This window comes from Panthera onca, chromosome C1, assembly GCF_046562875.1.
Source record: "Panthera onca isolate mPanOnc1 chromosome C1, mPanOnc1 haplotype 2, whole genome shotgun sequence".
In the NCBI taxonomy this organism is placed as follows: Eukaryota; Metazoa; Chordata; class Mammalia; order Carnivora; family Felidae; genus Panthera; species Panthera onca.
Window position 1 is genome coordinate 103,359,427 of NC_138346.1, and position 15,420 is coordinate 103,374,846.

The following is a 15,420-nucleotide window of genomic DNA, read 5'->3' on the forward strand; positions in this document are numbered from 1 at the left end:
ATAACAATAAGAAAATATGTAATTAAAAGCTTCACTGTCAGTTTTCATAACAGTGAAATGGTAAATGTGCATCTTTTTTTTTTAATATGAAATTTATTGTTAAATTGGTTTCCATACAAGTATCGCCCAGTGCTCATCCCAACAGGTGCCCTCCTCAACACCCATCACCCCCCCTCCCCTCCCTCCCACCCCCCCATCAACCCTGTTTGTTCTCAGTTTTTAAGAGGCTCTTATGTTTTGGCTCCCTCTCTCTCTAACCTCTCTTCTTTTGAAATGTGCATCTTTGATTGTAATACATTTCTGATTTTACTAAAGACAATTTTAAAAATATTTTACTTTGTATTTTTATATTTTACATTTTTATATAAATTTTATATTTTATATAAATGTCAAAATTTGAAAAATTCTTTTCAGATAATATGGGATAAAATAATACAGTGATAATCTAAATTTTTCTGTAGTTTCAAAACCCTATATTGTATATACCTTTTTTATTATAAGGATTCTAGAAGAGTTTTTGACAAATTGTTTTGGACACACAAAGGATACGGTTGCTCTAGGGAAATTTTTAATGGCTCCACGATACTTGGGATGGATTTTAAAGGATGAATAGAAATTTCCTCAGTGAAGCAGGAAGTGTGGAAGAGGTAGGTGTGAATTTAAGGAATTCAGGTAGAGGTAGCAAACAGTGGCAGAGGCCGAATAGTAAGGGTATGACAAGTTGAGGAAATGAAGAGCTGTTTGGTTTGGTTTCTCTTTCAGTTGTCTTCATTGAAGACAGAAATAAGGGAACAAAAATTTAGGAAGATATTGCTTACAAGAGAAATTAGATTCCAATTGTGAAGGATCCTACATATTCTGCTAAGGAGTTGGCATATTATTTTATTGGTAAATATGTTTAGAAACAGTTTAATATTGAGAAATATAACTCACATTTCCAAGTCTTTTTTTCTTTCTTTTTTTTTTTAAAAAAATTTTTAATCTTTATTTATTTTTGAGAGGGAGAGGGACAGAGCATGAACAGGGGAGGGGCAGAGAGAGAGGGAGACAAGAATCTGAAGCAGGCACCAGGCTCTGAGCTGTCAGCATAGACGACTCATGAACTCAGAAACCATGAGACTGTGACCTGAGCCAAAGTCGGACACTTAACCGACTGAGCCACCCAGGTGCCCCTTTTCTTTCTTTATGTTTTTTTAATGTTTATGTATTCTGAGGTGGGGAGGGGCAGAGAGAGAGGGAGAGAGAATCCCAAGCAGGCTCTGTGTGCTGTCAGCACAGAGCCTGACACAAGGCTCTAATCTACAAACCATGAGATCATTACCAGAGATGAAATCAACAGTCAGATGCTTAACCAATGGAGCCACCCAGGCACCCCACATTTCGAAGTCTTTATCAAAGTACAAGTTAGGTCATGCACACACAAAAAGATGTGAATGTTTAAGATATTGATTGGAAAGTATATACTGTTCATTTTAAATTTTATTTTCAAGAATTAAACTGAATAGGGGCGCCTGGGTGGCTCAGTCGGTTGAGCGTCCAACTTCGGCTCAGGTCATGATCTCACAGTCTGTGAGTTCGAGCCCCGTGTCAGGCTCTGTGCTGACAGCTTGGAGCCTGGAGCCTGCTTCAGATTCTGTGTCTCCCCTCTCTGTGCCCCTCCCCTGCTCATGCTCTGTCTCTCTCTGTCTCAAAAATCAAAAAAACATTCAAAAAAATTAAAAAAAAAAGAATTAAACTGAATAGATGGGATTTAAAGTTGTTAAAGCTACTATATCTGAATCATCATGGAACATAAGTATTTCTTTTGATCCTCAGTATTCATGGCAGTACATACTACCACTGGGAGGACTAATTTAAAGCTATTTGACTAATTGTTGGAGACTGAGCAAAAACTGGCTTGAGAGATGAAAACTCCTGAACCCCAGCCTTACAAAGATGCCCACACTGTCATGAATTTTACTATCACTAGACATTCCACCAGGTTCCCAGCCTGAAGAGTGGAGAAAAATCCACTCCTGTTTGGAGGGCATGGTGGGGTGAGCAGAGAAGTAACCATTTTGAAACATGCTCAGAGCTTTCTTTTCTCCTTAACAAAGGTCTGCCCTCAAGGAAATCTATCTTAGCAGTACTTAACCAACATGGATTTTACCAAAGCATAACCAAAGTGGGGGAAGGAAATACCTTTTTTTAGCCCCCACTATACCTCTTGTCTCACTTAAGGAGAGGGTGAGCCGGAAAGCACTGGAGGTCAGGGCCAAGTAGCACAGACCACCAAACCACGGAGACCTAATCATGGGTTTAAGAACAATTCCTCCCCAACCCTCACTTTACTACCACATCAAAGGGCTCCTGTATAATAACAGGGGATTACAATTTAAATAACTGCCAGACTCAGACTATTTAAGAAGGAGTCTCTAGGGAAACTGAAAGCCAACAGGGGAGACAAAAGCAAGGTAACTAGAGGAAATAGCCTCACACACTTACCTCACAAAATGTTCCTTTAAAGAAACCATAATTTGATTGGTTTAGCTTCTGAAGGATTCATGCCTCCGGGCATTAGAGCAATGTGTTGGTAATTAGGGGAGTTTTACAGCTGGGTGTGCTTATTGAAAGAATGGGATGACTGGTACCACTGTCCTCTGAGGATACTGTACACATATGAGGAGGCTATGTGCCTTCCTGAAGAGTAGCAGCAGAAGCTTAGCACTGGGAGTTGGGGGATATGGGTGGATTTCATGAAAATAATGCAACAAATAACAATAGCAATCTGGGGTCAGGGTTGCGTATATCTTTTTGAATTAGTATTTCTTTTCTATTTGGGTAAATACCCAATTGTGGAATTATTGGGTCATATGGTATTTCTATTTTTAAATTTTTCAGGAACTTCCCTACTGTTTTCCACAGTGGCTGCACCAGCTTGCATTCCCACCAGCAGTGCACAAGGGCTCCCTTTTCTCCACATTCTCACCAACATTTATTTCTTGTCTTTTTGGTTTTGGCCATTCTAACAGGTGGAAAGGGATATTGTGGTTTTGATTTGCATTTCCCTGAGGATTAGTGATGTTGAGCATCTTTTCATGTGTCTGTAGGCCATTTCGGTAGGTCTACTTTAGAAAAATGTCTATTCAGGTCCTCTTTTTTTAATAAGTTTGTTAATTAAATTTCTTTAACAAATACAGGCCTATTCAGATTGTGTATTTCTTCTTTTGTGAGTTTTGACGGATCGTGTCTTTCAAAGAATTGGCTCATTTTATTGAGATTATCAAATTTACGGGCATAGACTTCTTCATAGTATTCTTTTACTATGTTTTTTTTTAAGTTGTTGCTGTAATTCAAAAACCTTTATTTCATATTAATATAAATAAAACTTGATTTTCAGTCACTGTTTACTATGCTTTTAATTGTAGTGATGTCTGCTCTTATTTCTAATATTAGTAATTTGTGTACTTTCTCTTTTTCTCTTAGTCTGGCTCAATAAGTAGAGGCTTCTTGATTTTATTAAATTTTCAAAGAACTAGCTTTTGGTTTCATTGATATTCTCTGTTGGTCTGCTGTTTTCTTTTTCACTGATTTCTGCTCTACTGTTTTTCTTACTTTAGATTTAAATTGCTCTTCTTTTTGTAAAGTAGAAACTTAGATTATTGATTTTTGGTCTTTCTTCTCATATATGCATTCAGTGTCATAAAATTCCTTCTAAGTACTGCTTTTGCTGTGTGTCATGTATTTGGATGGGTTGTGTTTTCATTTTCATTTAGGTTAAATAATTTTTCATTTCTCTTGATTTCTTGTTTGATTCATGTTTTATTTATAGGTGTGTTATTTACTCTCCAGGCATTTTAGGATTTTCCAGTAGTTCTTTTTTCTACTGGATGTTCCAGTAGAAATCAGTAATTACTGATTTCTAGATTAATTCATTGTGCTTTGAGAGTAGATATTATATGATTTCTATCCTTTGAAATTTGTGAAGGTGTGTTTTATGGCTGAGAATATGGTCTATTTTAGTGAATGTTCCAAATGAGCTTGAAAAGAATATTTTTTCATGTTATAAGAAGTAATCTGTAAAGGTCAATTATATCCATTAAATTGATGATATTGTTGAGTTCAGTTATGTCTTTAATGATCTTCTATGTGCTGAATTTTTCCATTTCAGATAGAGGAGTGTTGAAGTCTCCAACTATGTTAGTTATTCATGTGTATTTCTTTGTAATTCTATCAATTTTTGCCTCTTGTAGTTTAATGCTCTGTTTTAAGGTGCATACACATTAAGGTTTCATAATGTCTTCTTGGAGAATTTACCGCTTTATCATTGTGGAATGCCCTTTATCCCTGATAACTTTATTTGCTTTAATGTCTGTTCTTTTTGAAATTATTAGAACTACTCTTTTTTTTTTTTTTTTTTTTTTTTTTTTTGATTCTTTCTTTTTTAAGATGCAGTTGATGGGGCGCCTGGGTGGCGCAGTCGGTTAAGCGTCCGACTTCAGCCAGGTCACGATCTCGCGGTCCGTGAGTTCGAGCCCCGCGTCAGGCTCTGGGCTGATGGCTCAGAGCCTGGAGCCTGTTTCTGATTCTGTGTCTCCCTCTCTCTCTGACCCTCCCCCGTTCATGCTCTGTCTCTCTCTGTCCCAAAAATAAATAAAAAACGTTGAAAAAAAAAAAATAAAAAAAAAAAAAAAAAATAAGATGCAGTTGATGGTGCCTGGGTGGCTCAGTCTGTTAAGTGTCCGACTTCAGCTTAGGTCATGATCTCAATGGTTCATGGTTCAAACCTCACGTAGAGCTCTGTGCTGACAGCTCGCAGTCTGGAGCCTTCTTTGGATTCTGTTCCTCCCTTTCTCTCTGACCCTCCCTGCTCGAGCTCTGTCCATCTCTCTCTCTCTCAAAAATAAATAAACAATAAAAAAAAAATTTAAGATATAATTGACATATAACATTATGTTAGTTTCAGGTGTACAAAAATGATTCAGTATTTGTATATATTGCAAAATGGTCACTACTGTAAATCTCGTCAATGTTTGTCACTACACATAATTACAATTTTTTTTTCTTGTGGTGAGAACTTTTAAGATCTGTCTTAGCAACTTTTAAATATACAATACAGTGTTATTAACTATAGTCCCCATGATGGCCATTACAACCCTACTACTCCTGCTTCTCTTGATTAGTCTTAGCATGGTGTGTGTGTGTATGTATATATATATATATATATATATGTATATATATATACACGTATATATACATATATACGTGTATATATACGTATATACACATATATATATACACACACACACACACACACACACATATATATGTATTTAATTTTTTTTAATGTTTATTTATTTTTGAGAGAGAGACAGAGTGTGAGTGGGGGAGGAGCAGAGAGAGAGGGAGACACAATCTGAAGCAGGCTTCAGGCTCTGAGCTGTCAGCACAGAGCCCGATGCGGGGCTCAAACCCATGAACCATGAGACCATGACCTGAGCTGAAGTCGGACGCTTACCGACTGAGCCACCCAGGCGCCCAAGCATGGTATATTTTTATCCATCTGTTTACATTTAACCTATATACGTCTTTATATTTAAACAACATACTGTTGTATCTTGTTTTTTGATCCACTCTGACAATGTATCTTTTAATTGTTGCATTTAGCCTTTTGCCATTTTTAAAGGATTTTTGATGTTTGTATTAGTATCTGCCATATTCATTACTTTTTTTGTTTGTTGCCCTTGTTCTTTGTTTCCATTTTTGTGTTTCCCTCTTTTTCTGCCATTTTTTATTTTAATTGAGCATTTTATATGATCTCATTTTCTCTCCTTACTTAGCTTATCAGTTTTACTTCTTTTTTTACTTGTTTTAAGTGGTTGCTCTAGAGTTTGCAGTTCTGTTTACATTAGTCCAAGTCTACTTTCAAATGATAATATGCCACGTCCCAGGTAGTGTGAGTACCTTATAATGAAATAATACTAATTTCTTCCTCCTGTCCCTTGTATCATTGCTGTCAATCCTTTCACTTATTTATAAGCCTACAGAAGTATATAACTTTATATATATATAATTATACATATATGATAGGTACAGAAGCATACCTAATTGAATACATTGTTGCTTTTCTTATTTTGAAGAAAATGTTATATGTTAGATCAGTTAAGAATATGAAAAATCAAGTTTTTATTGTATTGTCACTTACTCCTTCTTCACTGTTTTACCTTTCTTTATATAGATCCAAGTTTTGGGCCTATATTAATTTTTTCTTTTAACATTTCTTGCAAGGCAGGTCCGTGGCAATAAAGTCCCCCTACTTTTATTTGAGAATGTCTTTATTTCTCATTCATTTGTTAAAGGGTAATTTCAAGAATACAAAATAAGGGGTTGGTGGTTTTTTTCTCTCAATGCGCTCTTCTTTATGGTTTTGGAGAAGTTGGATGTAATTCTTCTTACCTTTGTTCGTCTATAGGTAAGGTGTTTTTTCCTTTGGCTTCTGTCAAGATTTTTTCTTTATCTTTGATTTTCTGTAACTTAAAAGTGATATGCCTAGGTGTGTTTTTTTAGGCATTTATCCTGTTGGTGTTCTCTTGAGCTTTCTTGATCTGTGCTTTGATGTTCAGTGTTAATTTAGGGAAATTCCTTAGTTATTTTGGTTTCAGACATTGCTTCTGTTACTTTGTTCTCCTTCTGGTACGTTCATTACCATATGTTACTGTATATTGCATCTTTTGTAGTTGTCCCACAGTTCTTGGATAGTCTGTTCTTTTTACATCCTTTTCTCTTTGCTTTTTGGGTTTGGGGTATTTTACTGATATATCCTCTATCTTAGAGATTATTTCCTCAGCTTTGTCAAGTGTACTAATAAGGTCATGAAATGTATTGTTTCTGTTACAGTGTTTTTTACCCATAGCATTTTCTTGAAGTTCTTTCTTATGATTTCCATCTCTGTACTTACATTGCCCATTTGTTCTTATATGCTTTTTACTTTATTCTTTAGAGTCCTTAGTATATTAATTGTAGATGTTTTAAATTCCCAGTCTGATCATCCCAGCGTCTCTTCCATGTCCAGTTCTGTTCTGTTTCTTCACATCGTGTTTTTGCCTTTTGGTATGCCTTGTAACTTTTTCTTGATAACCAGATACGGTATTTTAGTTAAAGGAACTGCTGTAAATAGGCTCTTAGTAATGTCAGGTGTCGGGGAAAGGCAAGTGTACTGTATCCTATGAATAGCCCTCAGTGTTTTAGTGAGCCTGTGCCTCCAGACTGTGAGCCTCACAGAGTTTTTTTTCTCCCTGCTAGGTGGGATAGAATGGTTAGAGTGAGCTGGAGTTGGTTTGGCTTCCCCAGGCTAGTTAAGCTTTGGTAGTAGTACCCCAGCAGGTTAGGATTTGTCTAACTAGTTACTCCTGAAGGACCTTATTAAGAACAGAGTGCTCTGGTGTATTTCAAGATGGTTCCTTTTCCCCTTCTCTTGCTGGAAACCCAAGGATATTTTTCTCTGACATGTACCTTGCGAACCTGATGGAACTCCTAGAGGTAAATCTTAACAATATTGCAGGAGCCCCCTGTATGACTGGGTGCCTCTGGAGTTTTTAACTCTGGAAGTTGGCTACACGGAGCCTCCAACAATTCTTAAATTACGGTTCAGGTTTTACTGCCTTGGCACTGGTTCGTCTGGCAGTTTCTGCTCGTGAGTCTCTGCTCTGGTAAGCTGCAGCTCTCTGCATGCACTTGTTGGTCTCAGGCCTTGAGGGTAGCAGTTTGCCCTGTGCCCTCCTGTCTCTTATGGAGCCAAGAAGAGTTGTTGGTTTTTCAGTCTGTTGAGCTTTGTACTTAATACATTGGAGTGGTGATTTCTGAGTTCCTTACAGAACCAGAAAACTACTTGTAGTTTTAAAAAGTAAATAACTATGTTGTTGGTATATCTTGAAATTTTAATTTGTGATATGTGTTTTTATGTATTTCTCTAGAGCCGAAAATTAGAAAATGTATAGTTCACAGCAAATGTTCTGATAAAACTTTATTCAATTGAGTATATAGATTCTAATTATTTTTCATGAAGCACCAGAATCTTTAGATTATTTATGTAATGTGTGTATATATGATTAAATGTTCAGAGGCTACTATATATACAGCTAAAAGATTATTTTTTGAATTATTTTCTTAAGTTACTGTTTTTATCTTCATTCAGTATTATAAACACTCCAATTCATTCTTTTTATCCAGGTTGAAGATTGTAAAAATTTCTTTTAAGTGCAAACAGTTTTTTATTCAACTTAGAAAAGAATTGGTGAGTGATGATCTTAATCATTATTAATATAAATGAATATATTTATAAAACTATTTGTATAAATATAAATAACATTTATATAAACAAATAGTATTTATATAAGTGAAGTCTTCAGAAATGAAGTCATTCGTGGCCAGACTCTCAGTGTGAGGTTGATAACTGCCCACCGATTTAGTTAATTCACATTTTATGACAGTGTTTATTTCCCCAGTGTTACTGTGGTTCTGATTTAAAAAGTTCTTCTAAATAACCATTCTGCTCTCTTTTGAACTTTGAAACTGATCTCAATTGTGATGTTCATTGTCAGTTGCCAGGGTCTAGTCATGAAGGTGGTAACTGAGCATTTTATATGTTCTTCTTTTTTTTTTTTTTTTTTTTTTTAACTGATCTATAACACTTTCTTTCATATATATGCTCATTTCATTTTAGGGAAACTGAGTGTTTAGTTTTGTTTCTAGTTCATGAATGTATAGTACATTTCCTCCCTTTGTGTGAATGGTGGTGTCCTTTTGTATATTAAATACAACACATTGAGTTGTCATGGGAAAGAATTTCATCTTGTAAATGATTTTCTCTATTTAATCAAATTAAGCTAATTTTATCCTTTGACTTAAATTATTTCTTGCAAATTATAACAAATTAATGCAGATTTCAAGGGAGTTGTATGTGTGTGTAAAATGTATTTGAAATCTTAAAAATATTTGAATCAACTGTATTTTATCAGCAACTATGATTTCCCTTTTATCCTCACAAAATATGAAAGTTTTTTTCTATAGAGTTTTATTGAAACACACAGAAAAGTGTATAAATATTAAGTATAGTGTTTGGTAAGTATGTAATAATATATCATGTTAATATGTAGAATGTTACTGTCACCTTGGTTTTATTGCTGATGGATCTGATGCTCATTTGCTGTCATTAACCTTTCTGAAAGGTAAATACTGATCACCATGGATTAGTTTGCCTATTTTTGAACTTTAAAAAATGAATCATACATAATGTTCTCCTGTTGTGTACCTTCTAACCTTAACATTATGAGATTCATCCATACTGTTGCACATAGCAGTACTTTGTTCTGTTGCTACATGGTGTTCCGTTGATTGAATATACCATAAATTATTTATTCTTAAGTTAGTGGATACTTTTGGCATTTCCAGGTTGTGACTATTACAACTAATGCTGCTAATGAACATTTTTGTATATGTTTCAAATCTTACCTGGAAGCCTCTACTTCTCTAAAATACTTTACTTTAAATCATTATATTGGTAGAAGGCAATGTAGAAGTCAACTTTCTAATTTTTTCCCATTAATAGTACTATTGTTACTACTAATAGTCGTTGTGGTATTTAACATTTATTGAGGTCTTACTCTTTGTCTGATAATCACACAATCATTTTCATAGCATTTAATCCTCAAACCATTCTGTGAGGTAGTATATCATTTAGGAATGTGTTTAGCCACAGATATTATCAACAAAAGTCATCTAACAACTGATCTGAGACTGTATATGGTCGTAGTCTGTAGAATGTCGTTTTGTTAATGCTTTCTCTCAGGAACATCTTTTTAAATACCCACACTTTATAGAAACTACTTATCTCTTAATACAACATTTTATGTCTATTGTTTACAAAATGTGGATTTTGTTATAATTTATTACAGATTGTCCGAGTACAATTGGTAGAAAGCCAGAATCACACATAGACTTTTTGAAGTATGCAAAGTGTCAAAAAAGGTAGAATATAAATGATTCTTAGGTGTTGCTTCTGCAGAGTATTGCTGTGTAATGCTCTGTTTGAGACCTAATCAATATTCATGGCATATGGTACAGCATGTAAACTACTTGTTAGTGCATACAAAGCCACTGTTAAGCACAGTTAAAATTTTTTTAGTGATCAAGAAGTGGTATTTTAAGCATATTATCTTCTAAAATAGTAGTTTAATATTTATTTTTTTTAAATTTTTTTTAATGTTTATTTTTGAGAGAGAGAGAGAGAGAGATAGAGTGTGAATGGTAGAATACAGAGAGAGAGGGAGACACAGAATCTGAAGCAGGCTCCATGCTCCGAGTTGTCAGCACAGAGCCCGACCTGGGGCTCGAACTCATAGACTGCGAGATCATGACCTGAGCCGAAGTCAGCCGCTCAACCGACTAAGCCACCCAGGCACCCCAGTAGTTTAATATTTATATGTGGGCATCTTACTATATTTTAGTTATGGAAATGCTATCATACCTTTTGATAGGCAAACATTTCTTTAACAAGGCATAGAAAACCTTAAAAGAAAAGATCAGTAACTTGGACTGTGTTAAAATTAAGAACTGTATTCATCAAAAGATAGCATGAAGGGAGTGAAATAGCACAATGTATATCTATAATACACACGTACCCACATCCTTGGTTATATATCCAACCCAGTCTAAAGATATGCTACTGACTTGAACAGATACTTCAGAAATGAAGACAGCCACGTGGCCAGTAATGTGAGAAGGTGTTGAACCTCTGTGATCGTCAGGGGAGTACAAATTGTAACCAAAATGTGATACTTCTACACATCCACAGGAATAGTGTAGAGAAGAGATTGATAAGCCAGTGGTTGGTGAGTTAGAGGATATACGGCCGGTGGGAGGGAGTATATATTGATCTGACTGTTTTGGAAAACTGTTGGGCATTATCTACTAAAGATGAACACGCATATCTTATCCAACAACAGAAATGTACACACATGTGCATCAGACCACATACAGGAATATACATAGCAATATTTTTATATCCTGAAACTGGAAAAACAAAGTATCTGTCGACAACAAATGGATAAACTGACATATTCATATGATAGCATATTACACAGAATGAAAATTACTGTTTCACAACCATATGGATGGATATAGAAACAGAATACTAAAAAGAAATCAAGCCTTAAGACACATATGTATGATTCCATGTATATAATTTAGTTCAAAAACAGGCATAACTAATCTGTAGTGATAAAAGTCAGAAGAGTGATTACCTTTGCAAAGATAATCTGGTAGAAAGGGGAGATACTTCAGAGTTGCTAGTAATAGTCCATTTCTTGTTCTGGTTGGAAGTTAAATGGTTGCATTCATTGTGTGAATACCAGAGCTATACACTTAGAACATGTGTGACTTACTAGATGTAGTTTGCTTCAGTAAAACCATTTAAAAAGTAATTTGTGCCAAACTTTTAGAGAAAAATTAAGGAAATGCTTCTCTTATGTTGCTACTTATTTTAAAATTTGAGTTCCATAATAGTGTTTATAAGTGCTGAATATTCCTATGTACTTGCAGTCTACACAGATATACAAATTTTGAGATGGTTTTAAAAGGTGTATGTATCTTATAGTTTATGTTCCAGGATTATATTTTGAAATTGAATTATAGCTAGTAAGCTTTAAAAACAGATATATATCCAATTTTAAACTTATTTGTAGCTATATTGTAAAATAAAAGTCCCTAAGAGTTGTAATATTACTGACTGAGGTGAGGTCCACATTTTGCAAACCTTTCCATTTATTTTACTGCCTTTTTATTGGATAAACAAAAAAGGGGCTGTGCTACAGGGATTAGTCGTTTGTAAGGCTAGAATGTTTATCTGTAAAAAGTAAACTAAATGGAGCATTAGATCCTGATGTTTTCCTGGTATTCTCTGCATTTTGTCATTTACTACAGCACGAATCTAGAGAAACGTTATTGGGATTTAATATGGTGAATTACAGAGCATGCAAAAATTTGTGGAAAGCATGTGTAGAACATCACACATTCTTCCGTTTGGACAGACCGCTTCCACCTCAAAAGAACTTTTTTGCACATTATTTTACATTAGGTTCAAAATTCCGGTACTGGTAAGTATTGCTTATGCACTAATGCTTTATTATTGGATTTTTCCTCACTGTAAAATAAACGTGTATTTTATTGAGTCATAGAATGTTTATTATTTATACACCCTACTGAGTCAGAATCTCTGTGGCGGCGTGTGGCCCCTTTGTCTATATCAACCAAAAGTTTAAAGGTTCTTGTGCCATATGGGAGAAACCTCTTCCATTGACTATAATTTTGATCATTATTCTCAAAGGTAAATCAATGATATTTAATTATTTACATTCTAGACATCTATAATTTCCATTATGTCTTTGTTAAACATTTACAAGAAAACTTTTCTTTGTTCTAAGACACCTTTATTTGTAAAAGCAAAGGTATCTTCTGCATGAACATGTAATTTATTGGTTTCCCTCACTATCCAAAAGTAGAATGTCCCTGTAAAACCTTTCATAAGCCAAATGGCATACATGAAGAAGCCATTACCATTAATCTATAATGGTAAACTTTTTTAGCATTCTCAGACCCCCAAAATTACCTCTCACAGGCTTTTCTTTTACCTGAGGACACATCTTGCTATTGAATACATGAAATAAATCAAGATAAAGCACAGATGCTCACAGACACAGTTCAGAGCGTTGGTGGCTTACTGCTGAGATGCTGAGTGTACTCCCTGGGAAGGAACTTGGGGCAGGGGACGGGGGCAGTCTCGCTGCTTGCGGGGTGTGCTGCCTCTTCAGTGGCTCGCTGCAGAACAGATGCTGAGTGTTGGGTTTTCCTTATATTGTACAAGCATAGTGGCGTGACACAAGCTTACAAAAAGCAGGGGATACCTGTACTTTGCTTTTTTATGTATGAGTTTGTTGAACCCTTTATTATAAAGAGTTCAAAACAGCTGTTCTGCAAAAATTACATTTAGTCATTGAACAATAACCCCAAATTTCTTTTCCTAAAACTGTCTTATTACTATTTTATCTTTTCCTAAAAGAAACAGTACTTTGGGGGATAATTCTAAATTTGGAGAAATTCTGATTAATTTTGCCTCTGGAATTCTTACAAGACTCAGGAAAGCTAGTTTTTAAGTGCAGCCTGGTAAGAATCAGGTAGAAAAAGTCATCCGTAATCTCTGCTAAAACAATTGTTATCCATTTTTGTTTCTGCTTCATAAAATAATATTTTCCATCTTCAGTAAATAAAACCTTTCATCATTACGTGTTAGATTAATTCATGTTATATATTCATGCAGAAAATATTTAGATGTGGTACAAAAAAGATTTGTATTGTAAATCTCAGAATTTATAAATGCCAGTTTGTAATCTCAGAAAAAATAACAGCATAAAGCTTAGTACAGGATATACTATTAAAAATATATGCTCCCCCGCCCCCAGAGCAACCCCCAAATTCAGTAGCAACACTTAAACAGAATTAGGAAATTTTTAGCTACAAAAAAAGGTACAGCAGATTCTTTTTTTTTTTTTTTAATTTTTTTTTAACGTTTTATTTATTTTTGAGACAGAGAGAGACAGAGCATGAACGGGGGAGGGGCAGAGAGAGAGGGAGACAGAGAATCGGAAGCAGGCTCCAGGCTCTGAGCCATCAGCCCAGAGCTCGACGCGGGGCTCGAACTCACGGACCACGAGATCGTGACCTGAGCTGAAGTCGAACACTTAACCAACTGAGCTATTCAGGCACCCCTCAAATTTTTTAATAGATGTAAAGCAGTTCAGGTTTTCTCTTTCTTCTCAGTAAGCTTTGGTAGTTCATGTTTTTCAAGGAATTTATCTGTTTTCTCTAAGTTGTTGAATTTTTTGGCATAAAGTTTATAGTATTCTTTTTAATATCTCTAGAATCTGTAGTAATATCATTTCTTTCATTCTTGATTTTGGTAACTTGTACCTTCTCTCTTCTCTTTCCTTGATCTGTCTTTGCTAGAGGTTTATCAGTTTGGATTAAAAACTCTTAAACAGGGCACCTGGGTAGCTCAGTCGGTTAAGCATTTGACTCTTGATTTTGGCTCAGGTCATGATCCCGGGGGGTCGTGGGATAGAGCCTGGGATCGGGCTCTGTGCTGAGTGTGGAGCCTGCTTAAGATTCTTTTTCTCTCTCTCTCACCCTCTGACTTTCTTCCCCACCTGACTTACACATGCTTTCTCTCTCTCTAAAATAAATAGAAAACAAAAAACTTTTAAACATTGTTAATGCCAAATAAAACTTTATTCAGGCTTATGTGTAGCTGGGAGTCACCCTTTGTCTACCAAGTCTTCAAGGGAAAAAAAGTGACTGAAAAATCTTAAACTTACCAGTTTGCCATTCAAGTCTAAAGTCAATAAACATTATCAAATATACAAAACCTCAGGGAATATAACATCTGTGAGCCCATCTAAAAAATAATGCTTTTTTAGGGGCTCCTGGGTGGCTCAGTCAGTTAAGTGTCCGACTTTGGCTCAGGTCATGATCTCGCGCTCTGTGAGTTCAAGCCCTGCATCAGGCTCTGTGCTGACAGCTCAGAGCCTGGATCCTGCTTTGGATTCTGTGACTCCTCCCATCTCTCTGCCCCTCCCCTGCTCATGCTCTGGTCTCTCTCTGTCTCTCAAAAAATAAATAAATGTTAAAAAAAAAAATTTTTTTTAAATAATGCTTTTTAAAAAGATTTTATTTTTGGGTGATCTCTACCCCCAATGTGGGGCTGTAACTCACAGCCCTGATATCAAGAGTCACAAGCTCCTCTGACTAAGCCAGCCAGGTGCCCTCTAAAAATGTTTTAATAATAAAATTAACCCACAAGAGATAAGTCAACATGACTCAAGAAGAATCTTGGTAAAAGAACTAAGAATGATGCTTAAGTCCTTTAAATATAGACCCAATCCTTGATAACTGTCAGAATTATGACTATAGAACAGAATTAAAATGCTATAAACTTTGATAAAGTGAAAATAACAATAGAACTAAGAAAACAAGAGAGTAGTCGAAGTACAAGAAACCATGTTAGCAAAAATTAAATGGTAACAACACCAACTCCTTAAGCTTGTCCTGGTCTGTCTTTCTTACCATGTATATACATGTATTTATGAGTGGCAGTCTTTTTCTTCTTTCAGTTCAAGGGAAATTAGTTTAATACTGTTTTCATGAAAAGTGGCGTATATCGCATAATCACATAGTTAATAGAATTATGTCCATTTTTGTAGCATTTTCTACGTATATAGAGAGTTTTAGAATGATTTTTACCACTCATAATGGAGATTATTTCTTAGGGATAAGACTGGCTAAATTTTTTTAAAAATCTTTTTGTTATGTGTTTCTGTATTGCTGAAATTA

At 35.2% G+C, this 15,420-nt stretch overlaps 1 protein-coding gene across 8 annotated transcripts in view; it reads left to right on the forward strand.

Moving 5' to 3' along the window:
* PTPN4 (protein tyrosine phosphatase non-receptor type 4) overlaps positions 1–15,420 on the forward strand; it is a 217,401-nt gene that overhangs the window by 138,828 nt on the left and 63,153 nt on the right. For all 8 annotated transcript variants that reach the window (XM_060625472.2, XM_060625474.2, XM_060625476.2 and 5 more), the window contains 2 exons: positions 8,209–8,272; positions 11,959–12,131. In XM_060625472.2, coding sequence (XP_060481455.1) covers positions 8,209–8,272; positions 11,959–12,131 — 237 coding nt within the window. The remainder of the gene's footprint in view (positions 1–8,208; positions 8,273–11,958; positions 12,132–15,420) is intronic.